The 21,692-nt window shown below is 42.8% G+C and overlaps 7 protein-coding genes across 7 annotated transcripts; 3 read left to right on the top strand and 4 right to left on the bottom strand.

Annotated features, from left to right (window-relative positions):
- Positions 1 to 337: 337 nt before the first annotated feature.
- ATC70_001585 (uncharacterized protein) lies at positions 338 to 4,063 on the bottom strand (the record flags this gene model as incomplete). Its single annotated transcript, XM_064820979.1, has 1 exon — positions 338 to 4,063. The coding sequence occupies one exon, from the start codon at positions 4,061 to 4,063 to the stop codon at positions 338 to 340; it is 3,726 nt and encodes a 1,241-aa protein (XP_064684899.1).
- A 197-nt stretch (positions 4,064 to 4,260) lies between these two features.
- On the bottom strand, positions 4,261 to 5,607 carry RRP46 (exosome non-catalytic core subunit rrp46; the record flags this gene model as incomplete). The annotated part of the gene is made up of 1 exon (XM_064820980.1): positions 4,261 to 5,607. One exon carries the CDS (start codon positions 5,605 to 5,607, stop codon positions 4,261 to 4,263), a length of 1,347 nt encoding a protein of 448 aa, XP_064684900.1.
- A 1,049-nt stretch (positions 5,608 to 6,656) lies between these two features.
- On the bottom strand, positions 6,657 to 7,741 carry gap1_2 (RasGAP protein; the record flags this gene model as incomplete). The annotated part of the gene is made up of 3 exons (XM_064820981.1): positions 6,657 to 7,254; positions 7,319 to 7,425; positions 7,712 to 7,741. 3 exons carry the CDS (start codon positions 7,739 to 7,741, stop codon positions 6,657 to 6,659), a joined length of 735 nt encoding a protein of 244 aa, XP_064684901.1.
- An 892-nt stretch (positions 7,742 to 8,633) lies between these two features.
- ATC70_001588 (uncharacterized protein) lies at positions 8,634 to 9,606 on the bottom strand (the record flags this gene model as incomplete). The annotated part of the gene is made up of 2 exons (XM_064820982.1): positions 8,634 to 8,946; positions 9,014 to 9,606. The coding sequence occupies 2 exons, from the start codon at positions 9,604 to 9,606 to the stop codon at positions 8,634 to 8,636; spliced, it is 906 nt and encodes a 301-aa protein (XP_064684902.1).
- Positions 9,607 to 10,991: 1,385 nt separating this feature from the next.
- On the top strand, positions 10,992 to 12,280 carry ATC70_001589 (uncharacterized protein; the record flags this gene model as incomplete). The annotated part of the gene is made up of 2 exons (XM_064820983.1): positions 10,992 to 11,236; positions 11,311 to 12,280. The coding sequence occupies 2 exons, from the start codon at positions 10,992 to 10,994 to the stop codon at positions 12,278 to 12,280; spliced, it is 1,215 nt and encodes a 404-aa protein (XP_064684903.1).
- Positions 12,281 to 13,134: 854 nt separating this feature from the next.
- On the top strand, positions 13,135 to 15,284 carry ATC70_001590 (uncharacterized protein; the record flags this gene model as incomplete). Its single annotated transcript, XM_064820984.1, has 9 exons — positions 13,135 to 13,187; positions 13,245 to 13,303; positions 13,360 to 13,736; positions 13,796 to 13,975; positions 14,028 to 14,055; positions 14,112 to 14,414; positions 14,471 to 14,676; positions 14,741 to 15,140; positions 15,205 to 15,284. The coding sequence occupies 9 exons, from the start codon at positions 13,135 to 13,137 to the stop codon at positions 15,282 to 15,284; spliced, it is 1,686 nt and encodes a 561-aa protein (XP_064684904.1).
- Positions 15,285 to 16,439: 1,155 nt separating this feature from the next.
- Positions 16,440 to 18,936, top strand: DRS2_2 (aminophospholipid translocase; the record flags this gene model as incomplete). Its single annotated transcript, XM_064820985.1, has 4 exons — positions 16,440 to 17,258; positions 17,314 to 17,458; positions 17,518 to 17,709; positions 17,843 to 18,936. The coding sequence occupies 4 exons, from the start codon at positions 16,440 to 16,442 to the stop codon at positions 18,934 to 18,936; spliced, it is 2,250 nt and encodes a 749-aa protein (XP_064684905.1).
- Between the last annotated feature and the right edge of the window lie 2,756 nt (positions 18,937 to 21,692).

A 21,692-nucleotide genomic window follows, 5' to 3' on the forward strand; every position in this document is an offset into this window, starting at 1 on the left:
TAATAGGCAAAACACAGCCAGCATTGAGCACATTTGAACCACAATTTATCGTGTTGGAAGTCGTTTTGGACTGCCAGAGTAGCACCAAACGATTGCTCTCGACTAGCACTCACTTGCTGACACTTTTGCTCAACTTTTTGAAGATCTGAAAAACATGGCCGAAAATCATGAGGGATATACCTCATGGTTTTCTTCAAAAATTAGACGATCGCATTTTTGAGCCCAAAAACCAAGACTTCTACTATGGTATATGTTACATCAAAATTTTTTTTTTTTTTTTTTTGTATTTAAATGTGTTTTTTATTTATATTATAGACAGTAAGGTGCCATAAGGGTCTTACATGTCTAAGAAAGAAGAAATTAACTTGGAATGATCTTCCAGAAAAGAGGAGAAAACAGCCCGAGTGATCCAAGATTTACCATCAATTGTGCAGCCCCAATGATGTTGCCAGATAGATGAGAAGGCAGCGCCGAGAAGTTCCAAAATGGAAATGTCCAGAGGATTGTTGTCCTGGCCGTGAAGGGTGGTCAACCCAATCCAGATGGCCTCGTCCGTAGGGAACAGATCAGCAAGACCAAGGTGAGAGACAAACTCATACCAGAAGAGGGACTTCATACTGCAGCCAATGACCATATGGTATTCATCTTCAGTTGCTTCATGACACATCTTACACAGTGGGGAAGGATACTTCACACGGTTCATGGAGTGCAGGCGAACCTGCACCGAGAGATGTCCATGCAGCAAACGCCACCACGGTGTAAATGCCTTGGGCGGGAGACAGAGAGACCAGAAATCACGCCAGAGGTGAGGAGGAAGCAGGAGATGTGGTGGGCGATAGCCAGGAGGATGGGCTGGGCGACGCAACATGTCAAATGACGGATGCCAGGAACGGCGTAACGCCCCGAGAGTGATCTTGTCCACTGTAGCTTTTGAGCGAGGGCCAGTGGTGATGAACCAATGCGAAAAGCTAGCCGTGGGTGGAGAGGGGGTAGTGGAACTCTCCAGCAGTGCGGTTCGCTCTGGAGCGGTGAAGGCCATGACGGACCTGAGAGGAGCAGGGACAACCCAAACAGGAGGACCCTCGATGGGGCACAAGGCATTGAACAGATGTTGCAATGCAGCAGTATCACGGGGACGCACGCAAACCAAGATGTGGGAGTTGGGGAGCACGCTCAAGAGGCTGGCAATCAAGGCATGAGGTGGCAGTTTGTCACTGTTCCTAGTCAAAGGCAAAGTCGCTGTGGGAGACAGGGAGCATACTTGTAACCAGGGCAGATCTAGGAGCCACCAAGACGGCCACTCAGGAGTGAGAGTCAAGGGAGGCAAACGAGTGAGTAGACGAGCCAGATGCTCCAAGTGAGGGCATTTCCGCACACGCGGCCAGCAGGTACGTGGGTATAGCAGCAAAGGCAGCACAGTAGCATGACCTGAGTATACATGGAATGTATACATCAGCCAGGGAGTGAGGAAATCCGCTGGGGATCTGGGACGAAGCAGACGCTTGACATATATGAGATGCAAGGCGAGATGTTGCTTCTTGATGTCAACCAGACCAATACCTCCATGCTTCCTAGGAAGGCAGAGAGAATCCCAAGCCACAGTAGGCCAAAACGAGACGATGTACTGGCGTACCACGCGCTGTATCTCCTCCAGCCACTTGTCAGGAACCACAACCACACGCAGGAGATGCCACAAGCGAGACAGCAGAAGGGAATTCGCCACTAAACCCTTTCCACGAATGGATAGCTGCCGCTTGGTGAGCAGATTGCAATGACGTTGAATCTTCACGGTAATGGAATTCAGGAAATGCTGCAACTGCTCCTCTGTATGATACAGAGGGTAACCTAGATACCTCACAGAGCCAACTGACGAGCTGTCGTACCACTCAATGTTAGACGTTTCCGTCACTCGCTTCCAATCAGCATGAGCCTCGCCTGACAGCGACAACAGCACGGTTTTCTCCAAATTGACCTTGGCGTTGGACGCTTTGCCATAGAGCGACAAAAGAGACAGCAGCACAGGCCATTCCGCCGTAGAAGTCAGGAAGACTTCCAGATCATCGGCATAGCTCAACAGCTTCACCCGTGGAGGGGTCGCCGGAGCGCGTAGGAGATCATGGTCGCCTTGGACCGGCACGAGAGAGGAGGCACGAGAGATACGCCCTGCGAGAGGAGCACGGACAGCGGTAGACATTGAGACGCCTTGAAGAGAAGGGCAGGCCAAGATGGTTCTAAGGAACGGCTCGAAAGCCAGGTTGAACAGCAAAGGGGACAACGGATCACCCTGTCGTAAACCACGTTGTTGATCGATGGGGGCGCCCAACCACCCATTGATTGACAAGGAGATACGAGTACCAAAGAACAGACTTGACACACTGGATACCAACGATGCCGGGAAGCCAAACTGACGAAGGACCATCGCCAGATATGTCGGATTGACCCGATCATAGGCTTTCTCTTGATCCAAGAGTACGGCGACATTGGGATCCTGAGGAGCTGCATCACGGAGGTTGGTCATCAGCGTCTGGTTCAACCACGCATTGTCCGAGATGAGCCGGTGAGGCATAAAGCCTGTTTGGTACGGCGTAATCAATCGGGAGAGGACACGTTTGAACCGGTTGGCTAACATCTTGGTGAACAGCTTAGCATCGCTATTGATCATCGAGAGAGGTCGCCAGTTCTTGAGGAGCTCTGGATCGCCCTTCTTGAACAGCAGTACCATCCTCGTTTCTTTCCAAGAGTCAGGGAAGACACCACGCAGCGCATCAGTCAGCACTTGCTGCAAGAGAAGCAGAACAGCAGGGAAATTCGCCGCCAAATAGCGATACACCTCAAACGGAAGGCCATCCAAACCAGGAGACTTGTTCTTGGGTGCATGGTCCAGTAACAGCAAGACAGAGTCTGTAGAGGGTGGTTCAATCAGCCGGTCTGCCTCAGCTTCTTGTAGCTTCGCATCAGCAGGGATATTGTCAAAGAGAGAGTTGACGGCAGCCAAATCAATGTCTTCAGGTGTGTAGAGATCCTGATAGAAAGTACGAGCTTCTTGGAGAATGTCGCCCATGTCTGTCAGCTTCTCTCCAGTGCCAGCCTTTTTCAGGGACTGGATGGTTTGTTGCGCCTCACGATCCTTGATCACATTGAAAAAGTATTTGTTGTTTTGCTCTCCCATTTCCAGCCAACGAGTAGCCGAACGCAGCATAGCTTGACGAGTGTCATCTTGAATCCGTTGCTCAATCAGTTGCTCCAGTCTTTTGATCCTTGCCGACTCCTCCGGGGTCCCAAGTAGCTGTTCCCGTTCACGTTGGAGGTGGGAGACTCGAGCTTTGAAGCGAGCCTTCTGGCCTTTGGTGAACTGTTTGGCACAGTACTTGATGATCGACTTGAGAGATTCCCACTTCTCCTGACCAGAGACACCCATATCAGCCACATCTGTCGTATAATAGTCAGACGCCAAAAACATATCCACGGTTTTATCCAAAAGGGCTTGAAATTCACGGTTCTCAAGCAAGTACGGATTCAAACGCCAGCTGCCAGGACCCAACTTGACGCCAGAGGTGACCAGATCGATTGTGAGGAGGCTGTGATCGGTCCACTCAGGTGGAATGTGGTGAGTCTGAGTGTTGATGATACGAGTCGCCATAGGAGGAGGAGCAAAGACATAGTCAATGGTGGTGCCAGCTTTAGGGAGAGTCATTGTGCCTTTTGGAAAACAGTTGAAAAAATGAGTGTTCAGCCATTCAACAAAAGGTTGGACTCTAGGGAGACGAGCTTCGACCGCATCATGTAAATGGATATTGAAATCCCCAAGCAAGATCCACTGGGAGTCAAGCATATCAGACCAGAAGGGCATGGTCATCAGCTCCTCCAGGAAAGCATAGCGATGGGCTCTGTGCACGGGCATGTACACATTAGCTATCTGGCATATGGTGTGATTAGCGTCCTTAATAGTGGCGGTGATGCAGCGTTCGTCACGAGAGATGGTGGCATCCGCGAGCTCCAAGCCTTGCTTCAGACACACTATTGCACAATGCTTCGAGACGACAAAGGAAGACCGAGGAAACATAAAAGAGAAAGCACGCACATTATCATCAGTGAGGTGGGCCTGCTGACGGTAATGAGAGACCTCCTGCAGACAGAGAATATCTAGCTGGAGGGTTTTGGAGCGCAGAAAGGAAGTGAATTCCTTCTGTATAGATTTTGAGGAACCCTTAAAGATGCTCCGGGCATTAAGGGTACCTATGCGCAATGATTGTTGTATCATTATGCCCTATGGGCGACATGATACACTTGAGGCTGCGACATAGACGTCGAGCTCATAGAATGACGGCGGAGAGAGGGCACATCAGTCTGGAAATCATTGGGAGAGGAGACATTGTCAGCAGATAACTTGGGATCCAAATGCATATGGAAGGACGAAGCTAACGGAGCATGCTTAGAAGCATCGCTACCGTTGGGAGAACGCTGGAGGGTCTGGGGATCGACCTCCATCACATCCGGAGACTGGTCCCAGGTTTGGCTGTCATTTGCGGAAAACAAGGTACTGATCTGGCTACTTGTGAGCTCGGTCGTTTTGCCGGCTAGCTTGTCTGTGGTGGTGGGCTGAGATGGCAGTTGCTGCGCGAGAATATCATTGATCGCGGGGGATGCTCTGTGGCCCTTCTCTTTTTCGTTAACTTTATCAATTGGAGTGACTGAGTAGGAATCAGTGTGATCCCTTTGGCTCGACTCATATTCAGCGATTGCTTCGTCAAAAGGCTTCTCTTCCTCTCGACAGAACTTAACAGTGTGTCCCAACTTGTGACATTTGAAACATTTGCGTTTAGCTAGGATAGGACAAGCAGCGCGAATGTGTCCACTCTGACGGCAGAAATGGCAAACTGGTGGTGCTCCTCTGTATGTCGCTGGCACATAGACATCCCAGGCGGAAAGGTAAAGCATGCGACTCAAAGGCTGTACGTCGTAGGAGTGACCTTCCGCGTCAGTGTACTTGACCGAAGTGTCGATCAGGAAGCTGACATGACCCTCAAAGAAGCCATCAACAGTGTACTTCTTGATTTGGTATAGCTTACCATAGTATTTCAGCGAGCGTTGCAAGTCCTCCAGAAAAGTGGTCATGTTTGGCATGCGGACAATAGTCATCTGCACATGGGTGAGTTTGCCCTCGCTGTTGTCCTTGACAGCAGTAGCTTTGTATACCACATCGCCATGAGTGATGCCGTTGTTGATGGCTCGTTTGGCATCCTCAGGGGAGTCAAATTTAGCTTCCACCAAGAGATCTCCAGTTGACTTCTGGTGATACAGACTAAGGGGGCGAAACTGGACATTAGCAGCTATTTGTTCCTGAATGAGGCGATACGCTGTTGTACGATGCACAAAAAGTTTGTTTGGAAAGGTAAACAAAACCGATCCCGGTGTCAAAGCTTGCTGCAGGATGGCAGTAGCTTTACGAGTGAGCACCTCGGCCTTCAGATCTTCGTGTTCGAACATAACTTCAGGAATTAGTTTAAAATGGTCATCTTTAGCTCGCTGTTGTGGAGCATTGATGACCTTCTTGGAGAGGCCTCGAGAGAGGACCGTGACCCAAGAGAGGTCAGTGGTGGTAGCCATGAGGATGGGTAGTGGAACGCTGGTGGTTATAAGGTTGTAGATGTGATTTAAGCAGTGGCGTAATTTTCACCTTAGGGGTAGTGATGGTTACGCGAAAGAGCCTTTATGTTACATCAAAATGTTGCTCTCGATTCAAAGCAACCCCTGAGACCGCTTTTGAGAGATCTCGATATGCAAAATCTTGACATTTTGGCTACAATCGTTATTTCATATTTTCGAGCATTACTCGGTCAGTACACTAATACATCTGCTATAATCAGCACCATTAGATGCGCCTGAAAAAGCTCCCTGAGAAAGCTTAAGGACATATGAGAAGATCATGACGATTTATAGAGTCGAATTCTGCAAAAAAAAAAATGTTTGAAGTCGATTTTAATTGGAATTTGTCCAATCTGGAGTAGATGAATGAGTTGGCATTTGAACTGGGTTTGGCTGCGGCTGGCTGGCAAGGCAGTATGGCCCGTGTCATGGAGACAACCAGCGCTTGTGAAGCTAATCACAAGAGATTGCAAATCGAAAGGTGATGTAGCCTAGTCTGGCAGTTTTCTTTTGTTTTTTGGGGAGTTTTGTTTTACATAATTACATATGTGATAGGTTCAACTGCTTAAAATCCTTCGTCCGAATGCCTTAGATCAACCCGAGCCCCACAAGACAGAGCCTTGATAGAACGTAGCGAAATCAAGTAACTTGTATACAGTGGTTGGATGAATCTGCTGTTGTCACAACTATCGTAACTGCTACTCACAACCAATGTACTGTTAGCAGATGCCTTGCTATACTGAATTTTCACCTTCACCAACATTGCCAATCCCTAAATCCTTTGTGAATATGTATTGCTCACATTATAAAGCATCTTTTCTCCAATCAACCATCTTGTCCATAAAGCAATCAACATTGAAACTCTAGGCGAGTCAATAGCTCTTCCGTATCTTCCGCATTATCCTGAATCCTCCAATATATATCCTCATACACATGCAAACTGAAGCTTTAACCATAAAATACATTGTTTCGTGATTTATTCAAAGCTTTTTTTTTTTGGCAACAGAAAATTAGTTGCCTTCAACAGCAGCTTCAGCAGCGGCAGGGGCAGCAGCGGGAGCAGGTCTGAAATCTTGAGCAGAGGGCTCAGTGATGGCAGCTTCATCCTTGGGTTCAAGGATAGTGACAATATCGGGAAGACATTGCTTGGGACCGTTACGACCAGTAGGATCGTTATCCAACATGATCTTGACCTTGATACCCAAAACACCTTGACGCAAATCAACGTGACGGACAGCAGTGGTGATGAATTCACGAGCAGGGTTACCAGAGTGAATCATGAAACCATCAGCAAACTTCATGGCCTTGGCACGAGCAGCACGGACCTTACCAGAGACAACGACTTCACAACCCTTGGCACCGGATTCCATGACAAAACGAACAACACCATAACAGGCACGACGAACAGCCAAACCGTTAAGGAGCTTGAACTTGACAGACTCACATTGAGCAATGGCACAGAGACCACGGTTTTGGACACGCTCAGCATAAAGCTCAACAGCGTTCTCGGGGAACTTGAAACGCTTTTGAACAAGAGTGGTCAATTCACGGATGCGACGGCCCTTCTCACCAAGCACATTTTGGGTGTGAGTGGCACGGATGATGATTCTATTCAGTTTGCATTGATTAACATTGCTGTCATTCGTATATCTCTATCAACATGTACACTTACTCGGTACGAGCAGGAGTGACACGGACCTCAACACCAGCATAACCATCTTCAGCAAGTTCACGAGTGAAGAATTCGTTAAGTTCAGCGTAGAAAACACCGTCTGCGACCTATAATGTAACGTTCTTTCATCAGACTTTGCTCTTATGTTGAAAACGACATGCTCTGTTGGAATGACAACTTACGAACTAAAGTTGTTGTTGAAAGAGTAAGTGTGGATAAAGAAAGAAGAAATTAGCATGTCAGTTACTGGACATTGGACGATGTTGATGAATGTCAAGATGAACTGTCGTAGTGGCGTATCCAACTTGTAGTGAAAATGTTGGATTTTTGCTGTCAAAATTCGATTCTAAAATTCATCCATCCATCCATCAACATCTAGTGGTTCTCACAAACCTTTCTCTTCTTTGAGATTTGAGCTGCCATGATGAAATGAAAGAGGGGGATCTATACAGCTACAGATTGTTTCTGTGCTCATATTGCTGCTCCTCCTACCTCCACCTCCACACTAAACTCTCTCTCACTTTCTGTCTCTCTTTGCTCACTCACATTGGGAGCTCCTCTGCTTTCCACACACCCCTAATTGCTGGTTTCCAGCCTATCCGAATTTGAGAACGTTCGACTCGGATCCAACCTCGATTAATGATCCGCAACAGAATTCATCAAACTGCATCCGCTTCGGGACAATAGGAAAACAGCTGAAAATGCATTAATTTAGATTTTTTTTAATTTATTTGCGAGGGGAGAGTGTGTTAGATGAAATGTGATGTGTGTTGGTGCAGTGTATTTGTAAATGGGCTGAATATAAAGGGAAGAAGGGGGGAGGGGCTAAAGTAAGAATTATCACCTTGTTATTGATCACTGTTTCTTGTCTGATTTCTTGTTGATATACGTGATTTGCTTTGTCATGATTAGCGAGAATAGAGATTGGGAGAAAGAGAAGGGAAAGTTATTATATAGAAAACTAATGTGAATATAATACAGGTAATAAACGAAATATGGCATCCTTAAACATATAAGCGGATGAGATTTTCCTTTGATCAACACGACCAAATTATGCAGTGTAAGCAAAAAAAAAAAGAAACGAAACAGAATAATACAATAACAAATGATAAGTTGTGCATGTGTGTGTTTGGGGAGGGGAGGAAGGGGAGAAGAAGGGGGATAATGTGTTGGAAAAAAAAAAAAAAAAAAAAAAAAAAAGAATCCATTCTTTACAACATCAATGGCGAGACATATACAGATGATAAGGAGAAAGGGTATATCGATGTTGTAAAGATGTGAGCATGGAGACAAAAAAAAAATCCAGCGTGGCGGTTTAAATCTTCAGCATGGATCGCAATCCTCTTTGGATTTCGGATAAATCACTATCAAATTCACGATGATGAGGTTTGGGTGACAAAAGATTCATCAAATCTTGAGAGTGTCGTTGAAGATCATCCTTTCCATTCGCCGCAGTGAGGGTGGTAGTTGTGCTAGTGATCAGATCCACAGATAACAAAGTGGGAGAGAAAGCAGGCATAGGCAAAGCACTGGGAGCAGGGGCATTATTGAATGTGGGTCCAGCATAAACATGGCTCTTTCTAACATCAATGGCACTACTTGACCTACGACGATTTCTCTGTTGCTCTCTTTCAAATATAGGAACCATTTGAGTTTACTAGCACTCGACACAATCAAAAGGAATACATTGTTTACCTCTTTTTAGTGGATTCCGCAGAGATAATGGTAGTGGAAGTAGTGGCGTTAATGATAGTAGGCATCACCTTTTTCTGCTGTTTGTTACTATGACCATGGTTCTTCTTTCCAGCCTTTTTGCCGCCCCCGCCGCCTCCAGGGGAAGAGTGAGATGTAGATGATGAGGATGAATCATCAGACTCTGTGGATGAGGGAGTATCCAGCTCGACTTTGATGGCCTCTGTCATGGATACAATTTCCTTTCTACGCTCAACTCTTCTAGCCTTTGCTGGTAAGACGGTTCTTCTTTGTTGTGGGGTAGTCGGTGCAGATACGCAAGCTTTCTTCACGACATTATTGTTATTAACATTGGATGCTGATTTCCTAGACTTTTGTTGCGGTTTCTGTTCTTGCTGGTGTTGCTGTTTGTTGTGTTGCGATCTCTTATTACTCTTTAAAACCTTAACTTGGGTACTCGTATTCTTTGATAAAGTGGGCTGTTTACTACTTGCGCTGCTGTTGACGCTGCTCGCATGCACCATCACAGATGGAATGCCACCCGTCTTTTGCTTGAGGATTGTGACATTGGTAGTAGCAGACGTTCGACTTGACATGACGGAATAATATGTGTTTTTTAATATGTCCAAAGAAATCGTGTATGGTTTAATTGAAAGATAAGGAAAGAGAGGGAAAAAAAGAGAAACATGCTTTCAAAGAGTCATATCTGCTTTTTAAATAAAAATTTTCTTGGTGGATTGTAAGTGGCCATGTCCTTGGTCGGGCCTTTCAACGGCATCAGAGCCATGAATTGGAGCAACAATGCGCCTCATTCAATGCAGATGAACAAGATTCGCTCATCGGTGTCTTCTTTATTTACAGACCGAGGCGATGCTTATGGTCAAGTCAGTAGGATTCCGTCCTGCAGCTGGCTCAATCAAATGCCCCATGTTGCCTAATCACTCTATCCCCGAAACACTGATACAAAGTGTGTTCCTGATGGATTTATAAGACTCAGTATCTGCAGGACACTCGATCTAGAATCCTACCTCAACGGCATGCTCTTCAATCTCGTACGAAAAAAAAAAAAGACTCGAATTCTGATTTTGTTCCATACATCATGCTGGACTCACGCTGCCAAGTTCGCTTCATAATGTTAATGTTAATGGCCATGTGTGTTCTCTGAACAAGCGCTTCTATTCAAAGGTTTGAGTCATATACATTCCAATGTTGGCATATGCTCACAAACAGTAAGATGATGGCTCGTAAGAATGTCAGGTCATTATTCATAATAAAATGGTTCATTGTCTCCAATGATGGGAACACAGACCCTCATTTCTTTGTAGTTGAGAGAAAACAAGTTTGTTAAATGAACCAACCATTAGGAATACCTCAAATGTCCAATTTAAATCATTTAAATGCAAAGAAACTCTAAAAACGTGGAACAGTAAGAGCGTTTGCAGTGTAACATTGATTGTCTTGCTTGCTAGTCTATTTAGAGCGAGCCTACATATTCTTTGTTCTAAATGAATAATGAAAAGCTTCTTGAATCAAGAATGCAATTGTTGAAACTCACAGAGAGTAGTACCGCATTAGTATCACGAACCACTTGCATGTGTTTGATCCACCAGTCAAAGCACCATCTTGGTGCCTAAATAATAAAAACGTTGTTGCTTTGAAACCTGATTCAACAGCCCATTTACAACTGACTGGCTCCCTTTATACCCTAAAATAAGGTTGATTTTCATAGGTATTTTAACAAATGAAGATTAACACAAGATCCCCCCGAATAAACCATTTGCTGTTGCTTATTCTCCTTATATTCCACTCTTTTTCTTTTTAAGATGAAAAATAGTGAATCAATTAGAGTTCCCATTTTTAAACTATATTTTATCGACCCTTTTTTTTTAATTTCTCTCTCTCTCTCTCTCTCTCTCTCTCTTTCTCTCTCTTTCTCACTTTCCTTTTGCTTCCTTTCCACTCCTTTCACATTCATCCCAACATGTCAAGCAAGACATGGTCAGATTCACGACGACCATTGGCATCCCATTCAACGCCAACACACATTGCGGAGCATAATCAACAGCAATTCATACAAGATCAACTTCATATTGGTGATAGAGTTCAGGTCAACTCGCATCATGGCATAGTACGATTTATTGGCGCTACAAAGTTCAAGGCAGGTACTTGGGCTGGTATTGAATTAGACACTGTTGGTTTAGGCAAAAATGATGGGTCTGTTGATGGGTAAAGTAGAATAACACGTTTTTATTAGCTCTTTTTTCCCGGTGCACACACAATTAATTAATATCTCTGAATAGTAAACGCTACTTTGTTTGTCCTCCCAAGACAGGATTATTCATATTAGCTATCAAAGTCATCAAGCAACAACAGCATTTGCATCTGATCAATAGACCGTCTACACCACATCATCAACTCAAATCAAAAAAGCCTCCTTCTTTCACAATCGATGCACCTCCTCCTTTACCAACTAAAGTCAATCACAATATTGATCTAATATCCAGAATCAAAGCACTGGAGCAAGAGAACAGCGAATTGAAACAAGCCGCCTCCTTGATGGAAAAGAAGAAGAATGAGCATATCGAGCAGTTGGAAGACACCATTGTGCAGATCAAAAAGGCTAGCATGGATAGCATAGAGATATTAGAAGATATTCATAGCCAGAAAATACAGCAAATGACAGCAACATTAGACGACGAAAAAAGAAAAGTGCAGGATCTGCTGCTAGAGCAAAATGATCTACGAAAAGCCGGTTTAGAAGCCATTGAATCGTACGAAGCAACACTGTCAGGATTGGAAAAGAGCACATCCAAGTCCAGGCAACTCTGGGATTTGGAGCGCAAAAAGATGCAAGAGGAGCAAAACGCCATGATGAAATCACATCACGATCAGGTCAAATTGCTATTACACGACATAGACACTTTAGAGATGGTGCTACAAGATAAAATGTCCAAAGAGATCGATCTTGTGGAATCGCTCAGAAAAGAACGGCAAAACAACAGCTTACTGGCCACTGAACTCAAAGGCATCAAGTTCCAAATGAAGAGCAACAACAATGCGACACACATCATCACTGATATCAGTCATCGATGGTCCTTTAGAGACAAATTAGACACGCCTATACCCGAAGAAGATGAGGAGGAGGAACAGGAAGAAGACTTGTTTGATGACAACATCATGTCCATTTGCGCTCTCTGCGAACAGAAAGGACACCATCTCATCCATTGCCATATCTTATCCAACCAGCAGCAACGACAGCATCTTATTTAAGTATTATCCTCACCTTTTTGTAAATTTCGTCCCTTTCCTTCCCTTGTAATTACTGTACACACACAATCTCTCTCTCTCTCTCTCTCTCTGTTTGCTTTATTTTGAATAAATTTTAATTTGTCTTTTTCAACACTACATCATGATACTAAAGTGTGGACCCTTTTTCCCTGGTTTCTGGCTGTTGCCATGATTACCCGGAATTGGGGGGGGGGAGTGAGGAGGGGATCCTGCTTTCATTGTTCCAAGATGAGTTTGAGGAGTCGCAATCATGCGAAAAACACCCATCAAAAATAATCGATAGCGTTTCTCCTGATTATTATGTCGATCTGCCATTTAAGTTAATCTCACTCAAACTCCTGAACTGTGTTTGCATGAAATTGCGTACACGTGAGCTTGCGACACGAAATAGATAGTGAGCATGTAAACAACAATACAAGAAGGGCGTAACTTTATACGGGGCAAACTATCGCATGGATTGTATTAATGAGAGAATCGTATAAGAATATCCGGTATTTTGTGCGCATCATTCACTGAGTAAGCATTTGGCCTATGTTTCACACTTTTGAGAACTGTCGTCATGGAAACAAGATGAGAATTCTTATCCGGAAGGAAGCTGTCTATCTCAACACCACGCATGGCCACATCCTAGGCATCCAAATCATAGTGAGATAGACGAAAATATCCACATGGATGTTTGTCTGACACATGAAAGTACAAGTCATTCGACGATATGTCATGCATGGAAACAAACAAACAGAGCTAAATGAGATAAATTGCGTGTGTTCTTCTCTTGATGTGAATTGCTTGGTATCTCTCTCTTTCTCTCTCTCTCTTTAAACTTTTCTTTCGTAAGCATGTCCAAATTCACTATTGAAGAAGTTGCAAAGCACAGAGTTGATACAGATTGGTAAATGTAACACAGATGTACCATCATGTATTGCGTAATCATTGACAAGTGTCATAGTTGGATTGTCATTCACGGCAAAGTGTACGATGTAACCCACTTTCTACAGGAGCATCCAGGTAACATAAGCTGTTACTCTGACGTTTGGAGTTGATTTGACTGACAAGTAGAACAGGAGGCAAAAAGGTCTTGCTCAAAGTTGCTGGTACTGACGCGTCCAAGCAATTTGATGCATATCACAACGCCAGTGTGTTACAAAACGTAGCTGCAAAATACGAAATCGGACAGATGAGCGATGCCACAGACAGTGAGCAAGAAGAAATCACAACCACTGAAGAGTTGGATGAGCAAGAAAAGCCTTCATCAGAAAACAATCCGTTGATTATGGGCGAAACATTTGGCGATATGGTTCCTTTTGGCGATCCCATGTGGTATCAAGACTGGCAGAGCCCCTTTTATAATGATTCTCATCGTGCTGTACGCAAATACATGCGCGAGTTTGTTGAGAAAGAAATTATGCCAAACTGTCATGCGTGGGATGAAGCAAAGCAGGTGTGTATTGACACTGGTATGCATCTGTTGACTGCAACAATCAACTGACATGAAAGCAGATTCCTAGTGAGTTATTCATCAAGGCTGCCAAAGCAGGCATTTTGGCTGCTGTCGTGAGCTTTGGTAGCGAGGGAAAATATCTTCCATACCCTCTTCCTGCTGGCATTGCTCTTGAAGAGTGGGATGCATTTCATTCTGTGATTGTCACTGATGAACTCTCTCGTTGTGGTTCTGGTGGTGTAGGTACACTATACCATGGTTTCGTATTAAAACTAACCATTTGCCCCTTAGGTTCTTTGGGCATTGTGTGGAGGATTAGGTATGTACATCCAAATGAATACTATATGTGCGTATTATTGACAGGACACAACATAGGAATTGGCCTTCCTCCAATCTTGCACTTTGGTTCTGATTACCTAAAGGAAAAGGTAGTTTCTGATTGCTTGGCTGGAACAAAGATCATCTGTCTGGCAATCACTGAGCCTTCTGGCGGGTCTGACGTTGCAGGCCTCCAAACAGAGGCTAAAGATATGGGCGACCACTACTTGCTAAACGGTGAAAAGAAATGGATTACCAATGGCGTATTTGCAGACTACTTTTGTGTAGCTGTTCGAACTGGCCAACCTGGCTTTGGTGGTATCTCTTTTCTTTTAGTTGAGCGTGACATGCCTGGCGTTAGTACGTATCGTTATCAGAAGTATCAAAGATCCGCATTGACATCTAATTTCGTTTAGGTACTCGACAAATGAAGTGCAGTGGTGTCTGGCCATCTGGAACTGCCTACATTACATTTGAAGATGTGAAAGTGCCCAAAGAAAACCTTGTGGGTAAAGAGAACAAGGGCTTCAAGTATATTATGTGGAATTTTTCATCAGAACGATTGGGGATAGTCATTCAGGCCAATCGATTTGCAAGAGTTTGCATTGAAGAGTCAATCAAGGTAAATAGAACAGGTGTTGTAAGTGATTGCCGTTATGTAATTAACATGCTGATTGAAATGTTAGTATGCCAACAAACGAAAGACATTTGGAAAAAAGCTTATTGATCATCCTGTAATTCGAAACAAGATTGCACATATGATAAGACAAGTAGAGGCCACTCATGCTTGGATGGAGATCCTGACCTACCAAGCTAGCAAGCTGCCCCCTCAATTGCTGCCTATTCGCTTGGGTGGCCCGATTGCTTTGTGCAAAGCTCAATCGACACAGACATTTGAATACTGTGCTCGTGAGGCCGCCCAAATATTTGGTGGATTGTCGTACACTCGTGGTGGGCAAGGTGAAAAGATTGAAAGATTATACAGAGAGGTCAGAGGTAGATATTACAGTGTTACATTTGTCTATTCAACACCCTTTACTGATTTAAACTTGCACCTATCTTTTCTGACAGCGTATTCGATTCCAGGTAATTAGTACATCTTTATTCTACTTTTTTTCACGTCTAGTTTTACTAATAGCAATTGAAATAGGCGGAAGCGAGGAGATTATGCTCGATCTTGGCGTTCGACAAGCAATGAAAGTTGGAGCTTTTATGGGAGCCAAGATGTAATGAAATGCTGCACATCTGGAAACGCATCTCTTCTAGTAAATGTTCAAATTGATGGTTGTTATATGAATAAAATGCTGAAATGCACATAGTTATTTAATTTCATCACACATGTAGTACTTTTTTAAAGTGTGAGTGATGCTACTTGGCAGAGATATATGCTATGAGTGACTCTATGACAATAAGATCTACCATTGATTGCTACCCAACAAGTGATTTGTGAATCTGCATCGTTGCAAATGAGGTCATGAAAGCAGGGGAATTAAGTTGCAATACATATTTCACATTATGTTGCAAAGAAGACTTGCAAACAGATCCTGCACTGTAGAGGTTCGTTCGATGATGCAATGGATGATGAAAGAAACTGCGTATCGCTATTGCATGAATCACGGAAACTTTATCATCTGCTTATCATGCTTTGCAAGCAGACTAATTTTTTTGAAACATGAGCTTCATTTCCTTACTCATTGAAGCGCTGCACAACGAGCAACTGCATATTATCATAAAATCTGAAGACAGTAGAGATGCCACTGAGAGGACCTAGTCATCAATGAACTGCTGTATTCATTAAATAACTTTTGCCACGCAATAAATTTAATAATAGGCATCCCTCACATGAAACTGTGTAGTCGATATCAAATTAAACAACTGTACCTTATCTTGCTATTGAATATCGAAGAATTTAAATTGTTGTATCTATCTAGTGCAGGCACAAATCATGTTAAATGAAAGATCTGCAGTAAAAAATGGGTCAAAAAGCAGATAAAATACTGTTATTAGTATCCTTCTTTATTCGAAATTAGAATTAAAATGTATCTTCTACGTCTCTATTCATATTATTATTTGGTTTGCTTTACGATGTTTAAGCTTGCAATGCAAGAGACCTGAAGGGGTCAAAGATCAACGGTCACCCACCAAGGAAAAAGACAGTTATGGCTACTCCAAAAGGTTTGAATGCCCATATTGTAAGGCGCCATTGGAGAAGGTTCCTTGTGATGTTCCTGTAACTTTTACCTTCCTTGTAAATGACTCTCGCAGTGAAGACAGAGGCAGTACCGTAACAATGCGTCAAGAAATAACAGAAACGAAGAAGCACACACACACACCATTTACAATTCGCTCCATCTCGATAGATACGAAAAGAGGGAGCTTAACAAGATGGTAAAAACAAGACCAAAAATTACTGCTGCTGCTGCCATTTCTGGCATTGATCCCTATACTGGTGAAATTACGAAAAGTGTCAGAAAAATTAACAATTTGATGGCTAATCATGGACGTACAAAGTATGAGATCCGAAGATCAAAGATCCAACAGGATCTGTATACTACAAAAGAAGATGCTGTAGCTGCTTTCCAAGATCTTGATGTGAAGTATCCACACTTTATGGATTCAGCCCAAATTCTCCCTAGCAAGTTTTTTGTAAGCTTTTCCTCACCAGAAATGCCTCAACGCAATCTGCCTTTTGCCGACCAACCCATCGCAACAGATGTTACATTCAAGGCCGTCCCAAAGGGGTGTTATCTTTGCTCAAGTGTCATATACATCGAGCAACTCCAAAAGCATGTCGTCTTTTATCAAGCGATAATCAAAAGCAACAGCGCTCAAGTTTTCAAGCAGTATTTTGTTGCCTTGTTTAGAAAGTTCGACATCAAGCTAGAGCAGTTTTTGGGAGCCATCGTGGATTTCTCAGCTGCACAACGCAAAGGGTTCATACTAGCTCTTAAGGAGGTTTTTGATGTCAAGCAGCACAACGCATTGCCCTTTTTGAAAGGTTGCTATATGCATTGGATGCAGTCAGTCAGACGGCTGTCTAACAATCATCAAGTTGTCAAGCCAGATGATATTGATCTGTTTTTGAAGCTAGTTCATCGCTTCCGTGCAACCAGCAATTCAATTGAATTCTACCGTACCGGCCAAGAGATTCTCTCTAAATTTCCCAATAGCAAAAAGTGGCTGCAATGGTGGTTACAGCCTGGCGTATCAAGCATGATCTTCAGATGCAAGTCACTGATGAAAAAGGAATTGTCTAAAGATTGATGACATTGCAGATGGCAATATCAGCGATGAGAGATTCTTCCTTGAACTACTCTCAGATAGTGATGGTGAAAACGATGAAGTAGACGACAGATATCATAGAACCGAAAATCTAGAAAACGACATTAAGGATATGTTTAAAGGTACGGATACTTTAAGTGGTTTTTACTTGCTCATGTTGTAACATATCAAAAATAATTAGGTGCTGGTGTTTCTGTCGAAGATGTTGTTGTCAACTCTGATGAGAGCTTCGAATCGTCTGTTATTGATCTTGTATCTTCCTCTTCGCCAATAATGAAGACCAAGTCTGAGCCTACTGCATCTAAGATGAGAGCACCAGCTGATCCTGATTTCTCGTTGTCTTCGTCTTCCTCGAACTTACCCTGTCTTGCAAGTAATGACAAGCACATTGATCCTATTATACAAAGCATTTAAAAGTCCACATCTGCTACTATAATAGATCTTTCCTCTCCCCCAATGCTCCCTGATATTTTGGCATCAGTAGCAATTGAACCTATTGCAAGCAGTTCAACCTTCGCTTGAGAACGGCCCATCTACCGCTGCTGGCTTCCTGTCGCCACAAAAAAGAACATCTCTCTTGCAGAAATATCAGTGGCTCGTGAAAGATTATCAAAATAACCATCCAGAACCATCTCTGCCCGTTCCCACCTACATTGTGTCAAACGAAAGTAACTCCTGCTTCATCGATGCGTTTTTTGAGCTTCTGTTCAATGCTGTCCTTCCATTTGTGGATATGATGTCTTTCGCTGATGAAAACAACGCCTATGGTTGTCTTCTCATGAATGCTTTTGAATTATATTCTCAGCAATCACCTTCTGGTATCCGTGCTGCTACTTCTACTGTGAAGCACTTTGTTTGGAATATGACAGAATACAAGCTTGTCTCTGGTGTTCGTCAGCTGGTTAAGTCATTCCCAAAAGGTCGTCAGGGTGATACTCTTGATTTGGTGAGCATGGCATTGGAGCGTTTGTCGAGTGTCTTTGCCAGCAAGGTTTGCACATTTCCATCGTTGCAATGTGAAAGAAAAGTGCCTTGCTCTGTGGAAAAAGCGCATGCGTATGCGAGAGATGACTTTTTCTCATTTATCTACATGCTCCCGACAAACGTCATTAATGAATTGAGAGATTGCCGTGGGGTTTTCAATGAAGCGGCACTGGATACGAAATTCAATGACTTGTTCAGAGAGAAGGTGCTCGAGGAACACCAAAAAGGAAGATGCAACGCTCCAGGATGTGATGGAATCTCTACATCATTCAGATCATTACCTCAAGATAATCAGTTTCCTAAGTTCATGTTCGTACAAGATGGTGCAAACTTTGTCCTTGGCAGAACAGCCGGAAACAATGTCTATATGCCAACATACATCCACGTTTCGCAGAGCGTAAAATATAAACTGCACGGTAGAATCTACTCGACTAGTTTTGATGGTGTACACTTTTATACGAGGTGTTATAAAACAATTGGTGAAATTGTATATCTCGTGGATATTGACAATTGGCAGCAACAACAAATGAAGGTGCTCACCTCGGATTTGGACGTAGCAGAGCGTCTTCTAAAAGATATTTCCAACACGGAATATGCATGCTACAAAAGAGTATAAATATTTGCTAAAAAAAATTGGACTTGCCAGATCAGAAAATAATTCTGCATGAATAAAACTTAAAATTTGACACCCATTACTCCTCTACATTCTATATACCACCCTACTCCCTATACTCCCTAGATCTACCTACACCCTATGCATCCTGTATCTACCTACACCTATGCACCCTATCCCTACCTGCGTCCTATACCCCCCACGGCCTATCTATTATCCGGATTACACCCTAGCTTTTATACACCCTTTTTATCCTACAGCGTTTTGATGTGAGACAAATTTAAAGCTCCGCTATATATAGCAATATAGCTATAACTCTTATCAAATTTCCCTCGGGTGCTAAAGCATGCCTTACTTACACCACCTAGCTTTATATTCTGGCATTGAGAGGCACTCAATCATCACCAAAGTAAGTGGCGATAACTAAGTGGAGGCAGCCTATCTGCGTCCTACTCTTGGATAAAGACCTGTTGAGCTTCAGCGATAGGCACATCCACACAACGTAAAAAAGGTATGCTTCAAAGAAACATAAACTTAATAAAAGAAAGAAAAGAACATATTACTATACGAGTATAGTAGTATGTAGACAAAAAGAGACACTCACACGAAGCGAGTCAAAGAAAAGCATAACAAACACAACATCAAAGAAGTTTAAAAAAGCTCGTTGCTGTTGCAAGAGAAATGCATACATAAGCAACGCGCATGGAAGTATTAGTCGGATGTAAAGCAACATGACACAAATACGCACAATTGCAAAAGCAACAGTTGCATTATAAGTTGGCGATACAACATAATGACTAATGTTGTTTCATGTAAAGCTACAGAGGAAACACTACCAACAAAAGAAAAAGAAGAAAAAAGCGCAACAAGGCAAACATCATGAATGCATTATCACGAGAAAGGAAGCAATAATATAAGCGTTCAAAGAAGTTTTATATCATTGCGACCAGAAGAAAAAAGAAGATACTTACTACTTACCACAGCAACAGATAGACCAAAAGAGTATGGGCAATCACCGGAGACAGACCAGAGAACGAGCATGCAGCAAGTACAGTAGACCAGGAAAGACCAGATTAGCAGTAGCAGCAGCAGCAGCAGCAACACCGGCACTATAGAAAAAACCATAGAACGAACGCCATTAGCAGAGAGGTGATGGGAGCAACACCCGCATCAAACAGTCAAAAAGAATCATCAAACCCTAATAAAAAATTCTTTTAGCGTTGATTCTACATCTTCCAATAATGCTCGTTATTGAATGGTACCTAGCATATTCCACTTGAAAGAAGAAGTATCAAGTTCTTCCAACAGTACAACAAGACAGAGCTATCAGAAGCTAGAGTGTTATTAGCAATCAAACGGTTTCCAAAACCACCATGATTTGATACTAAACGCGTTTTGCAAAAATGGGGAAAAAAACAGGAATATGGAAAAATGAGAGGGGGCCCTATCCGGCATCACGGCCAGTATATTTGGCCTCATTTCTCTGCAGTGGCAGCCGTAACTGCGGCAATTCAATTTGAAATTGTGCAGTGGGTATCTTCGTGTTCAAACTTGACTTGATCTGACATCTCTTAAAAGTTTTTGCCAAATTTGGCTATGAAAACTGTCGTAATGGCACCCAGCTTTCTAATACGTCCTTAGAGGACTAAAGAAGCCGCATCGAATGGTACTGATTATATTCAGCTTTTTGACTGAAAATAACGAGCAACTTGCAAGAATATGAAAACAGGTTTTCTGTGAATATGTCAGGATTTAGCATATACAAGTCTCATAGAAATAGTTTCCGATGTTGCATTCCATCTTTATGATCAATTTGCTCTAATATGTATCATAGAAAAAGTCTTTATTTTCGGGGCGATAAACGCGATCTTGTGATTTTCAAGAATTTTCCCTTGCTAATACTCGTCAAAAAATGAGAATTTTCATGAATTTGCGATGACCCAAAAAAAAATTGAGATAAAGCGTCAGTAAGTAAGGCGTATCGAAGGAAAGCCGTTTGGTGCTATTCCGAGCGCACAGAACGCTTTGTAGCATGAGCTATTCGTGCTTCAAAATGGCTAATTTTGGACAGGATTTGGCCTAAAAACAAGGCGTAGTATGTTGCGCTGCCAAAGAAGTAAGTAAACTACACTTCTGCTTGATGAACCCTGATGCTCTGCATTGTATGGAACATAGTGTTGTGCCAAAAGGGCTATAACTGTCTATAAAGATTAAGGTATTCTTGATGGGTAGATATGTCTGTGTTGTGCAACAACATGGACAAGCTACTATGAGAATTGAAGTGCATCTCAGCTATCTAGATGCTGAGGTTCACCAGATGTGATAAGTGTTGTAGAAGTTAAATTGCTATTTTGGCATCCAGAATTTAGTATAAATAGGATAACTCTTGTCTTCATCAATAAATATTTAGTTTTTGTGTCTGATCTTACTCAAATAAACCTTTTCTTGTTTTTATAATATCAAACATTTTTTATAAGCTACAAATAATAATCCTTTTATTTTTTTTGTGCTTAACACATAGTTTCTAAGTGACAGATGTTTTTTTTATTCTGATCCTATGGCTCAGGTCTTTCTTTTTGAAATGCGCGAATACAGTAATTTCACAATTTGAGCATTAATGATATTATGCAAGTTTGGATCTAACAACTTGCTCAGATTGAACGAGATGTTTACCAGGTTAGCAGGACACTTTTGATGGTTGTCCATAATAGAGATGCCATATCGAGCCGTAGAACTAAAGGTCTTCTATCCACAACAAT

Source organism: Mucor velutinosus, assembly GCF_035048745.1.
Source record: "Mucor velutinosus strain NIH1002 chromosome Unknown tig00000041, whole genome shotgun sequence".
Lineage (NCBI taxonomy): Eukaryota > Fungi > Mucoromycota > Mucoromycetes > Mucorales > Mucoraceae > Mucor > Mucor velutinosus.